Source organism: Prionailurus bengalensis, chromosome B3 (assembly GCF_016509475.1).
Source record: "Prionailurus bengalensis isolate Pbe53 chromosome B3, Fcat_Pben_1.1_paternal_pri, whole genome shotgun sequence".
Lineage (NCBI taxonomy): Eukaryota > Metazoa > Chordata > Mammalia > Carnivora > Felidae > Prionailurus > Prionailurus bengalensis.
The window spans coordinates 146,427,171-146,450,152 of NC_057355.1; the positions used below are offsets into that span (position 1 = coordinate 146,427,171).

The following is a 22,982-nucleotide window of genomic DNA, read 5'->3' on the forward strand; positions in this document are numbered from 1 at the left end:
ACCTTGGAAGCTCTTTAAAGGCCCACTTGAGGATTCCCGTCTGCCCGTCCATCCGTCTGGCCCCTGGGTTGGGGGCTTGGGAGAGCCGGGCCCAGCCTGAGGGCATGTGCCCTGTAGATATTGGGCAAAAGCGTGACCCCAAAGAGCTCGCCCTTGGCACCCACCGTGCAGCTGGGGCCTCTCCCAGGTGGGCCGGGCTGGGGGAGGCTCCACCCGCACCCCCAGGCTTCTCAGCCTGGTTCCCAGGCCCGGGCTGGCACCTTGGCTGGCGGCCTTCCAGATTCTCGCCCAGACACGGGTGTGCCCGGGCCTTGCACAACCAGGTAACACCACCTGAGCGTGGCTGGTCCCGAGGAGCCTTTGCCCCACACCCTGATGGAGGCCGCGAGAGTGGGGTGTGGGGGAAGAAGGGAGCTGGGGGCTTGATGTCAGGAGCACCTGCTGTGCTGCCGGGGTGGGGGCGGGGTGGGACAGTGCGACACAGGCCTGGGGGAGGCTGCCTCTCAGGTCCCTCGGGGCAGCGCCCCTCCGTGTCTTCTCTGCCTCCAGGGCACAGCAACTCACTGGAAGCAGCCGTCCCTTGGGCCCTGCTTGCTCACAGCCCTCGGCACCCCGCCCTTCCCTCAGACCCCGAGGAGCCCCAGGCCGTGAGGGCCACACCCTCCCCCACCTGGCAGTGGCGAAGCGGCCCCTTAACCTGCCGGTGTGGACGCTCCCGCTGTCCTGGGTGTCCCAGGGAGAGCACATGTTGGCCTGGCTCTTCCCCAGGTGGCTCACTGACGACAGGTGAGAAGCCTCTGCCAGCCAGGCAGAGGGAACAGCACGTTCCTCCCCCGGCCGAGGGCAGGTGGTGGGGACAGGCCCCCAGTTCTTGGGCCCCTGCACACAGCTGTGGGACGCAGAGCCCCACAAGGAGCGGCTCCCGGGCTGGGCGTGTGTGTCTCGGAAAGCTGTGGAAAGTCACAGGCGCATGCCTGGAAACTTCCTCAGGGCCATTTTGTGTCCCTGGGAAGAGGCCGGTGTGGATCTGTAGTCAGCTCCTCTGACAATCACCCAGTAGCAACAGGGCAGCAAAGGGCCTGTCCCCTGGGTCCCAACATGCACCGTGTGAGCTGGAGTGGCCACTCGGGGATGGCAGGGGAGGGTCACCTTCCGCCACGTGCTAGCTGATTACGTCCCCACTACGCTGCCGGAAGGGCACGGGCTTCTCTTCCCTCCCCTTTCACAGCTGAAGAAACTAAGGCCCGGTCCTGCGCTCAGGCTGCACGTTGGCACACCGGGCTATGGACCCGCCTGGCACTGGGGCAGCCTCCTCACCTCTTGAAGGCGCCCCCGGGGGACACGGCACGGGGGCTGGGGTGAGCTGTGGGAGCTGGTGCCGGATAGACGTGGGAGGCATCCTGAGCCCCACCGGGTCTCGGCGGTGGCACCAGGAGGAGACCTGCATTGCTCACACCCACTAATTTCGCTTTGGGAGAGGCCTCAGCTCCCAGCGGCCCATCTCAGATCACCGGGATCCCAGGGTTATCTCTGGGAAACATCTGTTTCTCACTTAGGCCACTATCTGTGTTTACCCAGTGTTTTCCATCATAAAGCCAGACTTCTCAGGGCCCCCAGGCCACCCCACTCATTTCTCTTCATGGCAGGACGTTCCCTTTCGGGACACGCCTCAGTATCTCCTGCTGCAAGTGGGGTCCACAGGTTCCTGTAATGTCACCCTTCTGTCACCAGTCCTGTCTGGTGCTGGACACAGTGACCCACTTTTGCTGGATTGGGGGGGGTGGGGGGAAGGGCGTGTGGGGAGGGGTCTGCCCTGGACCAGGGCTGCACCCGGTTGCTGGAGACGCAGAGGTGCACTCTTCTGGCCCATGTGGTGATGGCAGCGGTGGTGACGGGGAGAAATTCCCAAGCTCTGTCCCCTCGGTCACATGCCTCTGTGCCCCCCATCCCATCCCCCACCCCTGTCCTGGTGCCTGACCTCAAACACAGATGCTCAGGCCGTGCACTCAGCCGCGGTGCTGGGCACTGGGTCCCCACCAAGAGCGGTTTGGCCTCTGAGAAGTCCCGGCCCCTCTGTGAACCTTTCTCCAGCTGCAACATGGCAAAGGAAAACCTTCGCTACCCCCTTTGCAGGGGCACGGCTCGAAACCACAAACAGCGCTGGTGAAAATGCCTAGTGGCCATCGTGACTCGGTGGCTGCGGCGTCCTGGCTTGGGACCACCTCGGGCCCCTGAGCCAAGAGGACGCTGGTCTCCTGGGGCTGTGTGTGTGTGTGTGTGTGTGTGTGTGTGGCCCTGAACTCAGCCCCCGCCACCCTCCCCCATGCGGCCACACCAGCGGCTCAAAATGAGGGCTGAGGACTTCAGGTTACCTCCGTCCACACTTTCTCTCTTTCCTAAAGCTTAGACCCCCACAAGCCCCCATTTGCCCGCAGCAGGCAGCTCCCTGCAAGAGTCCCCCGAGGGTGCTGCCGGTCCGGGCCCCAACATCTCCAGGTGACTAAGTGGGCCGGAGCGCCTGGGGCTGTGCTGACGCATGCTGGGGGGGAGGGGGGCATGGCGTGGGCTGTGGCCCCGGGTGGGGGGTGGGGGCAGCACGGGGCTCCCAGCGCGGGCCCTGGGGGCTGGGGGGGGGGGGCGGGCTGTCCTCCTTACTCTCTGAGAACCAGGGTCTGAGAACCAGAAACCGGCTGGGCGCGTTCCTTCCCTCCCTCTCTTCCTCCGTCTAGTTTCACTTTCTCTTTGTTCCCCCCTCCCACGAAGTTCTCTTTGAAGTGAGAGGGGCAGGGATGGGCGTGTCCGGCCCGCGCCCTCTGCCCTCCCCCCTCCCCACGCCCGACGACGGGGAGCTCACTCGGGCCGCTGCCGGCTGGGGCCTCCCTCACCTGCCCGGCCGCCCCGCGCCCCAGCTGGGCCGGTGGCGGCCTCCGCCCCCTGCGGCGAGTCCGGGTGCCGGGGAGGGGGGGGGGGAAGGAGGGGGAAGGGGGCGGGCCGGAGGGAGCGGGTGTGGTCCCCGGGCCCGCAGCGCGGAGCCGGGGACGCCAGGTGCCACCCGGCCGGGCGCTGGAGGCGGGGACGCCGGGCGGGGCCGGGGGGGGGGGGGCGGTGAGTCAGGGCCACCCCCGCGCGGGCGCGCCGAGCAGGTACCCGGGCCGCGGACGACCCGCCGCGCGACCCGTCGGCCCGGGAGCCGCCCGGCCCGGAAAAACCGGTCGGGCCGGCGCGGCGCGGTCGCATTCCGGAGGCGGGGGAGGGCGGCCGCGTGGCTTAAAAGGCGCCGCCGCCGCACGGACGCAGCCGCCCGGCCACGCGTGGCGCGGGCCGAGAGGACGCGCCGCCGGAGCTCGCGGGGCTCGGCAGGGGCGGCGGGGCGCGGGCGGCCGGGCTTTCTCTCCGCAGCGCGGCCGACCGCGGACTTCACCCGGCGCGCTGGGTCCAGTGGTTCTTAACAGTTCAACAGTTCTGTAGCGCAATTGTGAAATGTTTAGGACCACTAGACCCGGCGGGCCTGGCGGCGACGGCGACGGACGCGGCCCGGCGGCAGGGGCAGGGGCGGGGGCGCGGCGCCCCGCCGGCCCGACCCCGCTCCGCACCCGCGCCCGCACGCCGGGGCCGGGCCTGGGAACCGCGGGCAGAGGGCGCGCCGGCCGGCCCACGCTTCCTGGCTCCTGCGCCCGAGGGCCCCACGCTTCTCGAAAGTCCGCCGAATTCCCACCGGGACCCGACGGCGTCCCCCCACCCCCTTCCCCGGAGCTGGTGCCGCGGCGGCCGCGCCCCGGGTAGGGTCGGCCGGGCGGGCTCGCCGGGAGCGCTGGGAGCCGCGCCGCGGGAGCCCGGGCCCCGTCGGGCGAGCGCGCGGACGGAGCCGGGACCTGGCGGACAGAAAGTGGACGGGGACGCGGTGGACGACGCCCGCACACCACGCGCGGGGTGCGGGGAGGTCTCGCGGGACCTCCGCGTGTAAGCCCCCGGCGCGCCCGGCCCCGGGAAGGGCCGAGCGCAGGGTCTTTGCGCGCCCCGCTCCCGCCGGGGAGACGAGACCGACCTTCCCGGAGCCTGCCTGGCCCGCTGGTCGGGCCGCACCCTCTGGGGAGAGGTGGGGGCGTCCCTCAGGTGCCTGCCTCCGTGGCCCAGTGTTTAGAGACGCTCCGGGACAGCCTGGATGGCAGGTCGGACGGGTCTGGGTCTGAGGTCACCAGGCACTGCCCGGCTGGGTGGCCTCGGGCCAGTGCTCTCCCCGAGCCCCACCGGCACGTGGGTGTGTGAGAGGACGGGAGAGGTGAGGTGGGCTGCTGGCTGCAGGAGGGTGTGGCCGCCGCCCACAGTACAGGACCCCTGGCTGCCTGGGAGGGGGGTCCACCCCCGCAGCCAGCACCTTCCCCTGTGGCCCAGCAAACTGCTCCGTGGCCACCTCTCAGCCGCAGCAGCAGCAGCGGCAGGAGGAGGAGGCTGGGGCCGTCGCGCCGAAGGGTCCGGAGGATCTTAGGTGCGGCCCCCTGACCGCCAGTCAGCTGGTGGCGATTTAATTCTACAGGGTGTCTGTTCCATGTGTGCAGTGAGCCGGGTTCCCCTGCTGAGGCTGGTGAGGGCCGGGGCGGGGGGGGGGGGGGGGGTGGGGCGCGGAGTGGTAGTGCTGGTGGGGGGCTTGCTATGGGGCCCTCCGTGTTCTGTAGCTTGGAATCATGTCCTCCAGTGTGGGTATATGCATTACAGACTGACGCAAATAAACGTGTTCAAAGCTTCACCCTGTCCTGGGGCTGGCTGTCCTTTCTTCCCCAGACCTGATGGGACCCCTCCCTCTTCCCTCCAATCCCAGAGGGATGGAAATGAAGTGGTCGTGGGTGGCGGTGGCCAGGTCCCCACCCTGCACCCAGCTCCCAGCCTCACCTTGCTTCTGGCCTTCTAGCTTCCCAGCAAGGCCCACAGCCTGCGGGCAGCCGTCTTTTAGTGGGGGAGGGGCGCCCCCAGGACCCAGCAGACCCCTTCCACCTCCCCTGTCCACACACCCGCCTGCTGCAGGAGCCAGGCTGAGGAGAGGGGGCCTGCTTGCGGCCTCACCCTATACTGGCCCCCTGGCCAGCTGCCACCCGAACCTGGCAGGGGCCTCTGGCCGTGGGCAGGGGCGAGGGTGGAGGGCTTAGGGGTTGGAGTGATGGAGGACCATCTCTGCTCTCCCATCCTGACACAGACTGACAGTCGGTCTTGGCTTCAAATCCCAGCCCTGCCGCCCACCAGCAAGTGACCCTGGCCGGTCCCCCTTCCTCCCAGAGCCCTCCTGTCTCACCCCTGCAAAGAGGGCGGTGGTACCCACCTCACAGCACTTGCTGGAAAGCCCAGGGGACCATGCAGCCGGACTCCCGGAGCGCGGATGTGGGACGGAGCGAGGGTTCACCCCAGGGGTGGCAGTACCTCCTGGCGGGCGGGTTGGTATGGGGAGCCCGAACGGGGCTGGGCACTCACAATGGCCCCCTCGGTCCCTGGGGGCCCCACAAGGACAGGCAGCTCCTACTTTGGGTCCCAGTCTTCATTCTCTTTAATTACGGAAGCCCCGAGTGTTTGTTGAGGGCACAGCCCCCTGCGCTGTTAGCGGGAGGCCCTGCCCGGAGAGACAGCTACCACTTAAGACCTGCCTCTGGAGGACATTGTCCCCACTTCCTCTTTCCCCTTTCCGGGCAGAACTGGGCTCTGTGGTGCTGAGCCCACTCTCACTATGCAGGTGGAGGGCCGCCGTGGGCAACGGCAGAGCCTCCCTGGACGGTGCCCACAAGATCACCCCGGTTTCCCCGGGACTTGCTGGTTTTAGCCCTGAAAGTGTCATGGCCTAGGAGGCCCCTCCGTTTGGGCAAACTGAGACACTTGGTCACTCTACCGGGGACCAGCTCGGGAGTCACATCACCCTAGCTCCTTGGACCAGCCCATCTTTTCCACGAGAAATAAACCTGTCTTGTTAAAGTTGCTGTAGTTTTGGTCTCTATAAGGTGGCTAAACCAGTATTCTGAGTCAGTGGTGTTTAAGCTTCGCCGTGTGGCTAAATCAAGGGAGGGCTAGTGAAGAGCACCAAGGCTTGGGCCCCGTGGATAGGATGGGCCAGGAATCCACACCCCTACCGGGTTGCCTGGTGATTCTGATTGAGGCCTGAGGCTGAGAACAACTGTCATTAAGTAGTAGACCTCATCAAGAGAAACAGGATGGAGGAAGGGGACACAGACCCTGAACCTGTGGCTTTTGGAGCTGTTCCAGGCCACTAAACCCCAGGGGAGTGGGAGCCCCCGAACAGAACCTGCCCCCAGCCCCTACCCCGCAGGCAACCCACTGGGGGCCCACACCAGGCTGCCCCCGTGTGTCTTCAGCTGCTTGTGGAGCTCATCACGGCAGGGATGGGGAAGGACGGATGATGGCTTCTTACCTCCTCCACACCCTGGGCGACTTGGCGAGCCCCGTGGGAAGCAGATCTGTCCGCTGTGCGAGGGCTCTGGGGCCAGCTGCCACGGGCTCTCTGAACTTCCGCCGTGGTTCTGAGAGGTGGTTCCAGTTTAATAAGGTGGTTCCAGTTTACGTAAGTACACCTTTAAAGTGTACAATCTGATGACTTTGGACATGTGTACACCCATGAAGCCACCCACCCCCACAATCAAGGTGAGGGACACATCGGCCACCGACAGGATTCATCTGGCTCCTTTTGGTTCCCTCCTCCCTTCCCAATTCCCTGTCCCCGGAGTTTGCTTTGTTAGAAGATTTTCAATTGCTCAGGTGAATTTCAGCCACCTGAAGTTGTCAGATTGTGAAGTTACGCATGATACTCCGTTATCATTCTTTTAATATCCGTAGGGTCTGTGGCATTGCCTCCTCTCCCATGCCTAATATTGATGCCTGTGTTTTCTATCCCTTTTTCAGCTTGGTTAGAGGTTTACTTTTATACCGACTTTCTGAAAGAACCAGCTCTTGGCTTGATTTTTCCATATTATTCTTCGTGTTCTATTCAATTGATTTTCACTTTGATGATTTCCCTTGTCCTCACTTTGGGTTTATGCGCTTTGCTTTTCTAGTTTCTTAAGGTGGTGTGTGTGCATTAGGCCACTTGAACTTTGTTCATTGTTTATAGTGTTTTGTTTCCTCTGTGTTTCACATCGGGTAGTTTCCATTTCTATCTAGACACTTGCTTCTTCTGCAGTGGCCAATTTGCAATGAATTCTATGGGTGTACTTTCCATCCTGGATGTTATATTTGCCATCTATTGAAGTTTGATTGGATCTGTTTTATACTTTCATGGCTCTTCTCAATGTATCCGAACCTTCCTAGATCTTTCTGAACATATTGGAATATAATTACAACATAGTTTTAAAGTTCTCATCTGTTGATTCTATCATCAGCATCATTTCTGGATCTGTTTCTATTCATTGGTTTTTCTCCTCATCCTGTAGTTTTCTGTTTCTTTGTATCCCTGGTAGTTTTCGATCAGTTGGCAAACATTGTGAATTTTGTGTTGGTGGATGCTGTGTAATTCTGGGTCCTGTCAGTATTTATGAGCCTTGTTCTGGGACATGGGTCAGCTGATTGTGAAGTGTTTGATCCCCCTGAGGATCCCGTTACCTTCGTTGGGACCAGCCCCACCTCTATTCTAGGGTTAAGTTTTCCCCAACAGGGAGGCAGCCCTTGTGAGCACTGTCCCCCATGTCTTGTGAACCACGAGCCTAATTCCTTCTGATGGATTGGAACACACACCACTCCCAGCAGGTATTTTTTAAGATGAATTTTGGGAAAACGTACGTAACGTAAAATTTACCACTAACCATTTTAAGTGTGTAGTTCGGCCGTGTGAAATGCATCACACGGCTGTGCAACCAGCACTACCGTCCGTCCCCAGGACTCTCTCATCTTCCCCAAACTGACACTCTGCCCCCCCAGCCCGTTCAACACGAACCCCCACCTGCTCCCCCTGGGGCCCCCCTTCTGCTTCCTGTCTCTACCGATGTGACTCGTCTAAGTACCTCATACAAATGGAACCACGTGATGCTTGTCCTTCTGTGAGTGGTTATTTCACTGAGTACAACGTCGTCAGGGTTGACGCGGGCTGCAGCCCGTGTCACAATCCCCTGCCTTGTTCAGGGCTGAGCAGCCCTCCGTGTAAGGACCTCACTGTATGGGTGGACCAGTTAGTCTCTCCCTTTCCTCCAGCGCCAGACGCGGGGGCTGCTTCCACCTTTTGGCTGCTGTGACAGTGCTACCGGGGACGTGGCTGCGCACGTGTGTGTCCGGTCCCCAGCATGGCTGGAGACACAGGTGGCTTTGCCACCTTTCCCTCTCCTCCTTCCACGTGGCGCCCTCTCTGGCCTCAGAGAGTTTCCTTTCCTTCGCGCCTTGGTCTGCTCTCAGCTGAACGTTCAAGAGGAGCCCTCGCAGACCCCCAGGGCCACGTTCTCTTCTCTCGGGACACTCTCCCCTGCAGACCCAGAAGCTTGGCTCCCCCAGACTCTCTCGACCATAGTGGTGTCTCTGTCCAGTGACACCTGAGACCTCCTCCAGGGCACGCCCTCCCCGTGCTGGGCCCATCAGCTCTCTTCCAGGCAGCAAGCAGGGCTCACCTCATTTGTGTCCCATCTCAGCCGACCCCTCTCGTGTCCTGCCGGATAGCCAGCGTCTGTGAACTGCTATCTTATATATTTTGTCTGTTTTTTTTCCTTAAAATTTTTTAACGTTTATTCATTTTTGAGCGAGAGAGAGTGTGAGCAGGGGAGGGGCAGAGAGAGAGAGGTAGACACAGAATCCGAAGCAGGTTCCAGGCTCTGAGCTGTCAGCACAGAGCCTGATGCGGGGCTTGAACCCACGAACTGTGAGATCATGACCTGAGCCGAAGTCGGACGCTTAACCGACTGAGCTACCCAGGTGCCCCTATATTCTGTCTGTTTTTAAGTTGCTTCTGGGGGTGCCTGGGTGGCTCAGTCAGTTAAGCGACCGACTCTTGATTTTGGCTTAGGTCATGATCTCACAGTTCGTGAGTTCCAGCCGTGAGTTGGGTTCTGCACTGACAGCACGGAGCCTGCTTGGGATTCTCTGTCTCCCCCTGCCCCTCTCCCACCCACCCATGCTCTCTCTCGAAGTAAATAAAAACACTTAAAAAAAAATTGTAAGTTGCTTCTGGTGGGAGTGTGAATCTGGTCCCTGTCACTCCTCCTTGGCCCAAAGTGAGTCTTCGCCTTCTCCTAGTGACCCCGACAACAGTAGCTCAAACCTCCACCTGTGGCATGCTGGTACTCTCTTCCCACGATCCTTTCCTGGGGACATTGCTGGCTGTCCTCAGGGCGTGCTGGTGTTGTTACAGATATACTCTGGTGGCCTCTGTCATGCCCTCATTTGTTTTTTGTTTTTTTTTTAAGTTTTTTTTTTTTCAACGTCTTTTATTTATTTTTGGGACAGAGAGAGACAGAGCATGAATGGGGGAGGGGCAGAGAGAGAGGAAGACACAGAATGGGAAACAGGCTCCAGGCTCCGAGCCATCAGCCCAGAGCCCCACGCGGGGCTTGAACTCCCGGACCGCGAGATCGTGACCTGGCTGAAGTCGGACGCTTAACCGACTGCGCCACCCAGGCGCCCCTGTCATGCCCTCATTTGTAGCTAGGTCTTTGCTGGACTCTCCGTGTCCACCTGACGCTGGATCCTCGTGGGGGCTGGGGCGTCCCACCTGCCCAGGGGCGGGGCGTGCCCAGGGGCGGGGCGTGCGGTTCTCTGTCACAGCCCAGCGACAGCAGGTGCAGCACCTTCCGCGCGCACACAACTCCCCTGCTCCCGGGGGAGCATGGAGGGTCTGTCTCTAGGAGTGACGATTGTGGTGTCTAAGTGGCAGAGCTGGCTCAGCCCCTCCAGAGGGACCTCTCTGGGGACCTTCTCCCCTGCCCTGAGCCTCATCCACCAGCCTTCCCTTAACCTGCAGGCAGAACGTCATTCAGATCCCCCTCAGGCCTGAATGGTGTCTTGGAAAGACGTGCTGACGGCCAAGGACACAGCCCATGGCCAAGGCAACGTTTGGTCGTACATTTTACTAAGTCAGGCTTATTTAGGCTGTAGTCTTTCCTGTTTTGTAATACATACATTATAAGGATTTAATTTTCCTTTGGAGCCACTTTAGCTCAGACGATGAGCGGTGATATATCGTACTCAGTTGCTTTCCTTGTAATTTCCTTTGGGATTTTTCTCCGCAATTATTCAGAAGTATATTTTTACTTTTATCTACATGTCTAAATTAAACACATTTTTTTTTAAAAATGAAATTTAAACACGCATGCCATTTAAAAACTCAAATAGTAATTATGAAGCTTGTTAAGAAACACAGGAGCCTCCTGCCCAAGTTAGCTCACACTGTGTTCACTGTGATCATACTGTGATTTTTTTCTGGTTCGGCTTTTTAATTAAAAAAAAAATAATTACCTCGTTTAAAAAATTTGCATAGTTTTCTATGTCATGTGAGTAACTCCATGCTCTTTGATGTTTAAACCTTTGAAGTTTAAATCTTTTCTAAGTGTGTTCAAATACATTACGTAATCTATTTTCTTCTTTCCTTTCTTCCCTCCCTCTCTCCCTTCCTTCCCTTATTTTTATTTTAGAGAGAGAGAGAGAGAGGAGAGCACTCACAAGTGCGTGTGTGCGAGCAGGGGAGCCGGGAGGGGCAGAGGGAGAGAGAGAATCTTAACATTCAGCACAGAGCCCCGACGAGGGGCCGGATCTCACAACCCCGGGAGCATGACCTGAGCCCAAATTAAGAGTTGGACACTCAACCGACTGAACCACCCAGGCGCCCCTTCCTTCCTTTCTCCAGAAGGCCTCCCTGTCCAGTGTCCTGGGGGTCCGGCCCCCTTAGGACTCTGCGGACACTGAAAACTTCACTCCCCACCTCCCAGAGTCACCCTTTGTCTCCCTCCTGGTGTGGGATTCCGTCTCCTTCATCACACAGCCTCTTCTTCTCCGGTTTAGTCCCTTGTCTGGGGGTGGGGGGTGGGGGGTGGGTGGGAGGGGGGCCATCTGCCAGGAACGTTGAGAAAGTGAAAAGAAAAAACCCCGAAGGTCAAGATGTTTGTCCTTAGGGTACTTTCGTGCACAGTGACGGCTGGGTGTAGAGCTCTGCGAAAGGAACATTCCCCTCAGAGTCCTGCAGACTTTGTCCTCTCTTCCGGCTCCCCGCGGTCACTGCTGAGAAGTTGGACAGCACCGTGCTTCTTGCCGGACGTGAGAATCCCGCCTCCCCGCCCCCCTCGCTTGTGCTGGGCGTCGAGGATCCCTAGTCCTTGGTTCGGGAGTTGTTTTTTATTTATTCATTTTTTAAATTTCCTCACCCTTATGTTTTCTGTTCTCTTTTCTTGGAACTCTTATGATCCAGACATTGAACTCCCTACTCTAATCCTGTAATTTCTTTCTTCTCCCCTCTTGTCTCTTTACTTCCTGCGAGATTTTCTTGACTCTGTTTTTCAATCCTTCTTTTGAATTTTATTGCTGTTATCATATTTTCATCTTCCAAGTGCTTTCCTCATTGTTCTCCGGTTTGCGTCTGTACTTAAGTTCACGGGGCTCAGTGCTTTCTCTTCTTCCGCGGAGGGCCCCCACAGCCGTGCCCCGGTGGGGGTGCACCTGTTCTCTGCATCGCCAGGGGTGCTGGGGCCCCAGGGTCTGGAGGGAGTGGCTCTCTCGCCCCCGCCCCCTCTTTATTCACTCAGCTCATGAAGCTTTCATTCTCTATGTGGTGCACCAGTGCCGTGCACTCTTTTTAAAATTTTAATTTGAATCCAAGTTAGTTAACATACAGTGTAGTATTGGTTTCAGTAGGATTTAGTGATTCATCACTTACGTATGGCACCCAGTGCTCATCCCAACAAGCGCCCTCCTCAATGCCCACCCCCCACCCACCTCCCTCCATCAACCCTGTTTTTCCTCTGTATTTAAGAGTCTCCTGTGGTTTGCCTCCCTCTCTCTTTTTATCTTATTTTTCCTTCCCTCCCCCTGTGTTCATCTGTGTTTGTTTCTGAAATTCCACATGAGTGAAATCATATGATACTCGTTTTTCTTCTCGCATAATACCCTCCAGTTCCATCCACGCTGTTGCCAACGGCAAGATTTCATTCTTTTTGATTGCCGAGTAATACTCCATTGTAGGTATATACATCTTCTTTATCCGTTCAGCCATCGATGGACATGTGGGCTCTTCCCATACTTTGGCTACTGTTGATGGTGCTGCTGTAAACATGGGGGTGCGTGTGCCCCTCTGAATCAGCATTCTTGTATCCTTTGCATAAATACCTAGTAGTGCACTCTTGCGTAAGCTGTGTTACACACACACACACACATGCGCGTGCTGAGTTCATATTCACGAGGCTGCCTTCAGGCCCAACACTGGTACCTGTGGCTCCAGAGCTGCCCTGGACTCCGCCCCTGCCCCGGAGAGCTGGGGGATGGGGGATCTGTATGGGCTCCTCGGGAAGCAGCGAGGCAGATTCTGGCAGGGCAGCGCTGAGGGGCTCCCAAGGCTTTCCAGGCTGTACCCTCAGGCAAGCCCCCTGGGGACCCAGTCGGACTCCTGCCCCCTCCCCCGCCACCATGTGTCCCTCTGTCCGTCACTGCCTGTCCTCAAGCTAGAGGCTGAGCTCAGGCTTCCGGGGGGTGGAGGGCGAGGGAGCAAGAACAGGAGGGGAGAAGGAAGTCAGTGGCATGGGGTGGGGTGGGAGGGACCCAGGAGGTCCATGAAGGGGATGCTGGTGAGGCCACAGGGCTGGCAGGGCCTCTTGCTGCACCCCTCACCTTCAGGGTCCTAGGGCAAGCCCCCGTCTCTCTCAGGCTTCAGTTTCCCTATCTGCGTAAGAACCTTCCGTTTGTTCCTCGTGTTGTTTCGAAATTTCCAAACAGGTGGTCTCCAAAATACTTTTCCTTCACCCAGAGACTGTGGCCGAGGTGCGCCATCTGCTGGCCGTATGTGGCAGTGCCCCCGTTCCAGATGGGGTTGGGAAAACGGAAGATTGTCTCCCCGAGTCCTGCCTCTTCTCTGACCGCTGGGAACCAGGGAGTCCGGGAGGAGGGCGTCTGCCTCTGCCACCTGTCAACCTTCCCGACTGGCTGCCTATCTTCCTTAAACATTCACCGACACCCATGAATGCTTGGCCTGAGCTGGGCTCTGGGCACCCAGAGAGGAATCTACTTTCCGCTCTGGAGGGGCACAGGCACGTGCCGGGTGCAGCGGACATACGAGGACTGGGGGACTCGTCCTGCCTGGGGCTGGGAGCTTTCCTGGGAGAGGTGGCACCTGAGTTTGACCTGAAGGCGGAGTTGGCCAGCTCTGAGGGAGAAGTCCAGGCAAAGAGGACAGGAGACCAGCAGGGCTTGAGTCCTGGGGGCATGCGAGTAGGAGATCCAGACCGGGCATCCTGCAGGCTGGCTGGCCGACTGCCACTTTGGGCTCAGATTTCTACCAGGGGCCAGGAGCCCTGGCAGGCTGGGCACGAGGGTCAGAGCTGGGAAGCATTCTGATCAGGAATTGCTTACATTTGGGCCAGAGCAGAGATCCAGGCTGGGGGCCGGGAGGGCTGGAGAGATAAGCGCCCCTCTGCAATGGGAATTCACAAAGGAATCGGCAACAAACAGCACGCCTGGGATTCACCCATGCCTTTATTTCTTCAACAAATGTCAGGGGGTATCTCCCCTGTGCCACGGACTAGGGAAGCAGCTGATATTCTAATGGGGATGATGGACAATAAGCAGACAAAGAAGAAACTTTTATACTCATTCACGGTAGGTGCTACGGAGGAACATGAAGGCCAGGGGCATCTGGGAAATGTTGGGAGGGGCTGGAGTTCTAGCTTTGGTGGGCAGGGAAGGCCTTGCTAAGGTGACCTACTAGAAAACACCTGAGGAGGGAGAGAGAGCCCTGTGGGCATCTGGGGAACAGCACCCCTTCAAGAGGGAACATCAGAAGCCGTCACCCCAAGGTGGGTGGGCCCAGTGTTTAGGAACAGCCAGTCAGGAAGGTTTGGGGCCCACTGTTGAGGAAGCCTGTGGGGCTGGAGCAGAGCCAGGAGGTCGGGGAGGCCTTGCGGGGCACAGGGGTCACCGGGGCTCACAGGGAAAGAGATGGGGAGCAGAGGTTTTGAGCGGAGAGTGGGTGTGGTCTCACCCACCTCCTTAAAGGGTCCCCAGGATGCTGTGGCCAGAGCCGACTGAAGGGGGGGGCCGTGGTCGCAGAACCTCCGTTAGGGGCTACTGCAGTGAATACGATGTTGGCAGAGATGGGGCTTGGGCAGCGCAGGCCGTGGAGGGTAGTTTTTGACTCTGGACAAACTGCCCAGGTAGTGGGGACAGGAGGTCTGGTGGATAGGACGGGTGCCGACGAGGCCAAGCAGGGGTCAAGGCTGACTCCCGGTTGACTGAACTGAGTGAATGAGGGAGCAAATGAATAACGGAAAACCCAGCACTCCCGCACACCCCCTCACCCCCCCCCCCCTTCCTGGAGCCCATCCCCACCGCCTGGAAGGGCCGAGGGGTGGGCCCTTGAGCAGCACGCCCCTCTGCTGGCGCTGGCCGAGGTGCTGAAGCCACAGGGCCTGCTGCGGTTTGAGCGCTCCCAGCCTGGGCCCTTCTGGGCTCCTCCTGGCGTGGGGTGCCAGGCAGGGGTGGGCAGACAGCAGAAGGGGCAGTGGGGCTGGCACAGTGAGGGTCCCCGTTCTACAGGGAGCCGGCCGGACTGCCAGTCCCCCTCTCTACTTGAACAAACCCTGATCCCACAGTGCCCTGAGGGATCACCCTGTGGGGGTGACGGTCTTTGGCTCCTGCTCCTGCCCCCAGGCTGGGAGCGCCCAGGTGAGGGCCCCCTCCATCCTGCAGCTCCACAACTGCACTCCTGAGGCCACTGAGGCCAGGCCCTGGGGGCAAAGGGGGCGAAGAGGCAGCAGGACATAGGGGTTCTTGATCATAGGGGCACAGACTCTCCATCCAGACTGCCTGGGACGAATTCTGGCCTGTTTTCTCATCTTCAAAATCGTGATCACAAGAACACTCCTATATTGTCAAGTGGGTAAAAGGGAGTCTGGTCCACAGTAGATGCTAGGGTTTGCTAGCTGCCTTCCTGCCGGCACTCAGGTGCCCCTGTAGGACGGCTGGTGCGAAGGCAGCCTTCTTCTCCCGGCCCGAAGGCTGCCCTCAGAGCCGAGGAGTGGGAGACCACAGCCTCACCAGGAGCTTCCCTCCTGGACACGGCTGGGCTGTCATCCCCGGCTGCTCTCCTGAGGCACCCTTCCCCCACTATAGACACCAGCCCAGCCTCTGCAGGGGTGCCGAGGGGAGTCTGCTGAGCTGACCAGGCGTGCGGAAGCATGGGAGGGTCTCAAGGCCCCGTTCAGATGCAGGGGGAAGGTTCTTTCTCTCTCCACTCTTGGAGGGAGTGAGGGTCTGTCCCATGCTGAGGTGGTCCTAGTGCGTGGGCCTCGGATCATTTGACTGCAGGCACTCTGACACTTTCTTATCTCCTTAGCAGATATTAACAGCCAGGGTTAAAACCACGCAAAGGGATATAAAGGGGAAGTGAAAGCCTCTCCCTGGCTCCACCCTCTCCTCTTCCCAGAGGCAAAGGCTGTTACCAGTCTCTGTGTTTCTCCGAGGAAGGGTCCAAGGCTTTATGGGCAGAAATCTCTAGAAAGACAAACCTGACCGTGCCATACATACACGTGTCGGGGGCATCTTTCCAAGAGGTCCCAGGTTTCACCTGCGTCCACTATCATGGAGGACCCGTGTTAGAATTCGTTGTCCATTTCCCTACTGGTCCAGCTTTCCACCACCAGCACAGAGAGGGCTGCTGCGTGCTCGTTCTCGGGGGTGCACCGTGGAGGGGGGAGTGGGGGTGCCTTCCCAGCTCTCCAGTTGCTGGCTAAAAGGACTGGTCCCTTCTTTTAAAGGCTGGCTTGGGGTGGAACTGGAGGCCAGCCACAGGGTGTTGGGCCCAGGACGGACTCATTTGTGTGTGGAGTGGGACCAGGGGGGTTCCGAAGGTCCCCAGCAATCCCGGAGACTTGGTGTGCTGGGCTCAGGGTTCTCCACGCCTGAGGCAGGAATCTGACCACTCCAGCCCAGTGTCCTCCTGCCTCCCTGAAATATTGCCACGTGGGGTCTGATTGGAGGCCGAGTCCAGCAATTAATCCCGTCAGAACTCCGTTCAATTGCAGGGGGTTTTCTGTTTTGCTCCCTTGGCCTAGATTTCCCCAGGGACAGCTCTGACCGGCGCTGCGTGCCTGGTAAATTAAACGTTAAAAAAATCTCCACGATGACTTTAATCAATCCACTGAGATGGCGGGCAGCCTCCTCCCAGAAGAGCCGGGTCCACTGGAGGGAGCCCCCCACCCCCAGGCTCGGGTCTTGGAGGAGGGGGGCAGGACAGTTCTCTCCAGTGCCTGCCTGAGGGGGAGGGGAGAAGATGGGGGTCTCCAGGGTGGCCTGCTGGAGCACAGCTCTTCCTAAACCCAGACCATAGGAGCCCAGAAGAGGGGGCTGGAGAGGGGAAGTGAGGGCGACCCTGGACCCTCTTATAGCTGGCCCTGATCTCTGCCCCAGGCCAGGGCTGGCCATGGGGGCAGGGAGGGGGTCAGCTCCTCCCAGGGTCTCTCTCCTCACCCAAAAGCTGGGTGGGGGCGGGGTGCTGGCAATTGCTGGCCCAGTGGCCCACAGACAAGGTGTTTACGATGTGCCTGTTAGGTGCGGTCAGGTGGAAGCACTGTCCTTCAGCTGCCATCTGTGGGAGTCAGGGGAGGAACCTGGGGAGGCAGGAGGCTCTCCTTCCATGGGGCAGAGAGGAGGGTCTGGCTGGCCCCATCGTAGCACCCTAGCCACGCTGCTGCGTCCTGCAGTCTAAGCACCAGGGCCTCTGGAGGGGGCAGCCCTCTGACCTCCAGGCCCCCTAGCTCTCCAGTCTTCTCCCCTAGCAGCTTACCTTCCAGGTCCTGTTCAAGGCCCGTCCCCCAGCTCTGTCCCTTGACACCTCCCCCATAACTCCCAAAGACCTTCCTCAGGGGCCCAGGTGATTTAGGCAACCTGGTCTCTTCGCTTAACTCCTCCCCAGGGGCTGCGCACAGAGGAGCCACAGGTCTGGCTGGGAGTTGGAATCCGGGCAGATCTACCCTGGATCCGACTGGACACGACTCGACTCCGACCACAATTTGGCCCTGCCAGGAGACTAGCGGGAATCCCCCAGTCTGCAGGGAGTTACTGGAGGGGCCAGAGGGGTCGGTCAGAGGGGAGGAGCTGCTGGTGCTGGGGGGCTGGCCTTGGAGGTCCATAGGCGAGGCTGGGGCGTGGGATGGGGGCTTCCCAGCAGCCGCCCCAGACGGGGGCGTTCTGGAGCACGGGCAGGATGCGGTGCACAAGGCCACTGGGCTCCCTACGCGTCTCCAGGGCCTGGGAGCCGCGGGACGGATCGGATCAAAGGGGGAAGAGCCGAGATACGTCTCCAGTCGGCAGAGGTTTACGAGAGCCCTGCTCGGCGCCTCCCCCCCCCCCCCGCCTCCCCCGCCCCCGGCCCTGCGCTCCCGGGCCGGCGCATCCGGCAGGGGCCTACGAGGCAAGGAATGCGGGCCCAGGCGGGGGCCCCGCGCCCCCACCCTCCGCCTCCCAGCAAGCGGGCCTTGGGTTCCCCGCGCCCCTCCTCCTCGGGTGCGCCCGGCCGGGCGTTTGGCTCGCCGGCCCGGCGGAGGGGGCGCTGTCGGCGCGAGCGGGCGGGCGGGCGGGGCGGAGCGCGGGGGCGCGCGGCGCGAGCGCAGGGGCCGCGGAGGACCGGGGGCCTGGCGGGCGGCCCTGCGCGGTGCGGGGCGCGGCGGCGGCGGGCGCGCGGCCAGTGAGCGCGCGAGCGGGGAGGCGGCGGCGGCGGCGGCGGCGGCGGCGGCGGCGGCGGCGGCGGCGGGAGGAGCTCCTGGCCGCTCCCCGCGCTCCGCTCCTCCATGGCGCTGCCCGGGCCGCCAGAGCCGCCCCGCGGCGCGCCCCGCAAGGTGCCCAGCCTGCTGGAGATGGGGGCGCTCTGCCTGGACTCGGAGGTCATCCTGGGCTTCACCAGCCACCTCCTGCGGCGGCGAGCCAAGGTGAGGGCCGGGCGGCGGGACGCGCCGGCGGCGGAAGCGCTGTCCCGCGACTTTGCGGCGCGGCTCCCGCGGCCGAGGGTGCGGCGCCGGGAGGGAGGCAGCGGGTCACGAGCAGCGTCCCGCAGGCCGGCCCAGGGACTCGCTGCCGCACTTCACCCCGCTGCCGGCGCCCCGGTCTCCCACTGAGGCTGCGTCCTGGCCGAGGCAGCCAGCGGGGCGGAGAGAGCAGCGCAGGGACTCCGGATCCCACCGGCGCGCCTGGCTGGGGGTCGGGGGCCTGGCGGCCGACCCTGAGTCCCTGAGGTGACTCCAGGTCCTGCCGGGCTGTGTGCGCGCCCCCCTTCCCGGGAACTCGGTGTGGGGTGTGAGCGTGTGCACCCCGAGCGCCGCAGCGGCGCGGACAACTGAAGTTGCGGGCGTGGCCGGCCCGGGCGTCGGACCCGGGCGCTCGGCATCAGTGTGTTCCCGCGGGTGACTGTGGGGAGTGTGTGTGTGTGTGGGAGGGGGGGCAGAGCCGCACTTCCCGGGCCCGGGTGTGTGTTGCGTCCCGGACTAGTTGAGGGGCGGGCAACCGGGCTGTTGGCTGGAGATGCGGCGTGGGAGTGCCCCGCGGTACCCAGAGGCGGACGGGGGCTGCCGCCTTTTTCCTTCGGGAGGCTGAGAGGAGATGGGAGAGGGGAAGAGCTTCGGCCCCCGGGTCGGCGGGAAAGGGCTGGGGGCTGTGCGTTTGCGGAGTGAGAGTGGGGACCCCCTGCCCACTTTATCCCGCCCCCGCCCTGCCCACGGTCAGAAATGACTCGGAAAGCCGGGCGGGGGGGGGGGGCGTGTGTTACGATGCACTGCTCCTTTTTGGGGAGTGCGTGCGTGGGCAGGGAGGATCTTCCAAGTAAAAGGGCGGTGGGCAAAACGTAATGAAGGAGGGGTCGCTTGGAGGGGCCCAGGCGAGGTGAGGAGCAGTTCTTATCTGTGTGAGCGTTCGTGTGCGCGGGGAGCCGCGCAGGCCGGGGTCTCCGACTGGACCCCGGCCCGCCAGCCGGCCCTTTCTCTGGCTGGGCTCCTCTAGGTTCCCGGGGCGCGTCTTCTTGCCCAGGACTCGTGGCGCCCGGTGTCTCTCCAGCCTCGGGGCGGAGAGCGCGCGGCGGCCAGCAGGGGGCGCTCGCGTCACGGGAAGCCCGCGGCCGCGCCCTCCGAGCGCGACCCGGGATTTCTGGCTGCGCGGGAGCCTGGACCCCCAGCCGCCTGCGCCTCACATCGCGGCGACTCTTAGGGCCGGGCTGGAGCGGGAGCAACCGGTCGCCGAGATGGGGGGCGACCTCTCAGTCGGAGACAAACAGGCAATTAATTCCGCAGCTAAGTTCCCATCTGCCAGGCCGGCTGACAACAGGTCCCGCGCACACGCCCGGGGCCAGCCGCGCCACCTCCTCCCGCTTCCCGGGCGCACAGCGCGCACACGCACCGTCCTGCACACGCGCGGCTGCAAAGACACGCGTGCCGCTTGCAGACTCGCCTAGAGAGAGACCCTCTGGCGCAGGCACTGCACGTTCCGAGGCGCGGACCGCGGCGAAACTCACCTACGTGCGACTGTTAGACCCGAAGGGCGACCAGCGACACGCGGAGTGCGCTGTATTTGCAGGAAAAAGCGAGTGGGAGTCTGGGCCGGGGTTCAGCCCCTTCCTCGTCCCGCCTAGCACCGTGACCTTGGGCGAGACCTTCTCTGCGACCTCAGTTTCCTCGCCTGTTACGTGAGGAGTGGGTCGGTGCCTCCCAGGAGACGCGCAGACCCCGCTGTCCCGGGAGAGGAGCAGGAAGGCGCATGCGCGCAAGTGTACCGAGTATCTCACGGGGGCCCCCAGCGCCCCTCCCTCGGGCCGGGACTCGCCTAACAGGTCGGGGTCCTTGGAGTGGGAGGGGCCGCGCGGCGGAGAGGGCTCCCTCCCCCACGCGCAGCCGTGCGGAGGGCTCAGGCGGGGCGGGACGGCCTTCCCGGAGCCCCGCTCCGCCGGCCCCGCCCCCGGGGCCCCGCCCCCGCCCCGCCCTCGCCTCCCCTGCACGCCCGCCGCCGCCGCCTCCGCCGCCGCCGCGGCCGCCGCCGCCGCCGCCGCCGCCGTCGCGCGCTCTCCTCCCACACGCCCGCGCCGCCAACTTCGGAGCGGCCGGCCGGACCATGGGGGCGCCCCGGGGCCGGATCACGTAGCTTCGGCGACCCCGGAGAGCCCTCGCGGCCCGAAGCGCCCTCCCGGCCCTTCCGGCGTCCAGGCCATGGGCGGCCGCGGCTCCCCGCTGTGCACAGCACCACCCGCGGTACGCGCGGCCGGGCCCCGAGAGGGAGGCGGGCGGCGGGGCGCCAGCCGGCGCCCCGAGACGGAGTCCGGGACGCCGAGGATGCTCGCGGGGTGCGCTGCGCCCCCTGGGGGCCGGGCCTGGAGCGGAACGCTGGGGGCGCCGGGCCCCCTGCTGGGAGGGACCCCGATCCGGAACCCCCCCGGGTGGAAGGAGAGGGCGGGCGGCAGGTTCGAGGCCCCGCGCTCCGAACTTTGTCGCGTGCCTCACTCCGGGGCCGGGAAAAGCTGAGATCTGGAGTCACTGGTGCTGGGTCCCGGCGTGGCACTGCTCAGGGGCCCAGGCTCACGTCCCCTTCTGCCCCCACCGCCCGCAGGTGGCCGAGGGCGGCCCGGCCCGCGAGCCGCTGCAGCTGTTGGAGGTGTCCCCCCGCAAGAGGCTGCCCAACGGGCCCGAGCAGGACCCATGCGGCAGCCGCCCTGCGCCCGAGGGCGCCGGTGCGGGCGCAGAGCAGGGCCACTCGGCCGGCGGGGGCGGCTGGTGCCGCCACTGCCACACGAAGCTCGCCGAGCTCAAGCGACAGGCGTGGAAGCTGGTCAGCGGGCCCGGAACACCCCTCCGGGTAAGTGAGCCTTTCTCGGACCCGCTTCTCCGGGCAGGGCCCGTGCCGGCTTTGGGGAGACCTCGGGGCCCCGGAGGGAGGCGAGGTTCCGCCGAGTGTTTTCTGCCTCGTTCCTTCCCTCCTCCGGGCCTCGGTTTCCCCTTCTGTAACGCGGTGCGTGTGGGTTGTAGCAGTTCATCCTAAGAGGCTCCGCGGCGGGATTGGAGGCCGGTAGGGCAGGCGCTTCTCCCCGGAGCCACAGATGTCGCACAGCTGGAACCGCAGTCTGTGTTTGGGAGGGGGAGGGGAGAGAGGGAGCCGGCAGGGACTCCACCCAGGGCGGGACAGCTCCTGCCCTGCCGGCAGCCAGAGGTTACTCGGTGCGCGGTCGCCCTTGGGGCACCCGGGCCCCCAGCCAGGTGTCTGGAAATTGCACACCTGGGGCAGGAGGGCTTGGAGGACCAGAGGGTGGGCCTGCCGCTGTGAGGGGGGCCCTGCCTGCCCCCCTCCCCGGGTCGTGAGTGAGAATGGTGTGTGGGACATGGCCTGGGGCTTTGCTAACCTTAGGCAGTGGCCACCCTTTTGGGAACCGGGTGCCTGGGCCCCAGCCGCCTAGGTGTTTGCCCGGGGAGAGGGCTCTGCCAGATTCTCCAGCCAATGGGCTTGCCCTGGTCTTGGAAGGAGCTGGGACCATTGTTCAAGGAACAATGAGCACTGGAAGTTTGCAAAGCCTGGGAAGGTGGGGGTCTCCAGAGGAAGCCCTTCCCGCCAGACCTTCAGTCTTTTTGAAAGCCTTCTTGGGAAGTCCGCACAATCCCCATTGAATCTAAATATAGGTCTCTAAGGGGGCTTAGAAGTCTGGGGTGGGGGCCAGGCCCTGGGTTCCAGGGGTCCCCTCGTGTTCCTGTCTCGGCCAGGTGGGGGAAGGGAGGGGAGTCTCGTTTCTGTCCTGGGCGCGCCCTTTCTGCGGTGGGGAGAGGGGACCTGCGGCCTGCCCCCCGGGGTGGGGCTGGACCCTCCTCACTTGCTGCTCCGGGCAGCGTGAAGGCTTTCCAAGCTCTGTGCCCCAGATGGCCTGCATCTGGTCGAAAAGACAGCAGAGGACCTTGAGGGCCCCACGAGAGGGTGGTTTGGGACAGACTTCCGGGGGTCTGTCAGAGCTGCCCGGCCATCTTATTACCCCATTAGGGGAAACTGAGGCCAGAGAGAGGAGGGGCTTCCGTGGCTGGTGGTGCTGGGCATGTCGGCCAGCTGGTTGCAGGTGGGTGGGGGATCCCGGTGGAGAGAGACAGAGGCCCTCATCATGGGGGGGGGGGGCGTGGCTCACTGGTCTCCTCCTGCTGATGCTGAGCAGGGAAGCGTCCTGACCACCCAGAGGGCTCACCTGCCCCCTGCCCCGGCCTGTCCTGGGTTTGGCAGTAGCCCTCAGTGCCAGGTGGGGGCTCACCCCCTTTCCTGGCCATCCTTGGTACCCAGTGGCATGCTCACCCAGCAGACCAGGGTCCCCTGCTTTGTTCCTGCTCCGCGGCCCCTCCCCCGCTGTGTTTCCTCCTCTGTCAGATGACTGAAGTCTTCCCGGGGCCATTCTGGGAGTGAGGTCCAACCTGTAGAGTGCTGTGCCCACGGGAGGGAAGGCCCCATGATCCACTGTTTCTCCCCAGAGGATGGAAACTCTCCAGGCCCTTGGGCTGAGCCACCCACGCCCAGGGACCTAGGGGTTTGGGCCCGAGACCTCCGGGCCTTGGTAGGCGTCATTGTCCTGTGAAGCCCGGGCTCTCCCTGGCATCCTGGCCCACAACTTCCTTCAGGGAAGGCTGGGGAGTTGGTGCGCAGGGCACGTGCGCGGACCCGCTTCTGCTTTCGGTTTGGGAGGTAGCTGGGGGGTGGGGGCTGTGTGTGATTGGCTTCGGTGAGCCCAGTCCTCCTCAGAGTCTGGCCCATGGTCCAGGGAAGCACGGGGCTTTGTTCCGAGGCCAGAAAGACACTGGGCGGTGGGGTTGGAGCCGGACCGG

The 22,982-nt window shown here is 62.5% G+C and overlaps 1 protein-coding gene across 2 annotated transcripts in view; it reads left to right on the forward strand.

The window, feature by feature from the left end:
• Positions 1 to 20,174: 20,174 nt before the first annotated feature.
• The window catches only part of KIF26A (kinesin family member 26A), a 42,021-nt gene continuing 39,213 nt past the window's right edge, over positions 20,175 to 22,982 (forward strand). For both annotated transcript variants that reach the window (XM_043554417.1, XM_043554418.1), the window contains exons 1-2: positions 20,175 to 20,390; positions 20,746 to 20,991. In XM_043554417.1, the coding sequence (XP_043410352.1) occupies positions 20,349 to 20,390; positions 20,746 to 20,991 (288 nt within the window). In that variant the 5' untranslated portion in view covers positions 20,175 to 20,348. The remainder of the gene's footprint in view (positions 20,391 to 20,745; positions 20,992 to 22,982) is intronic.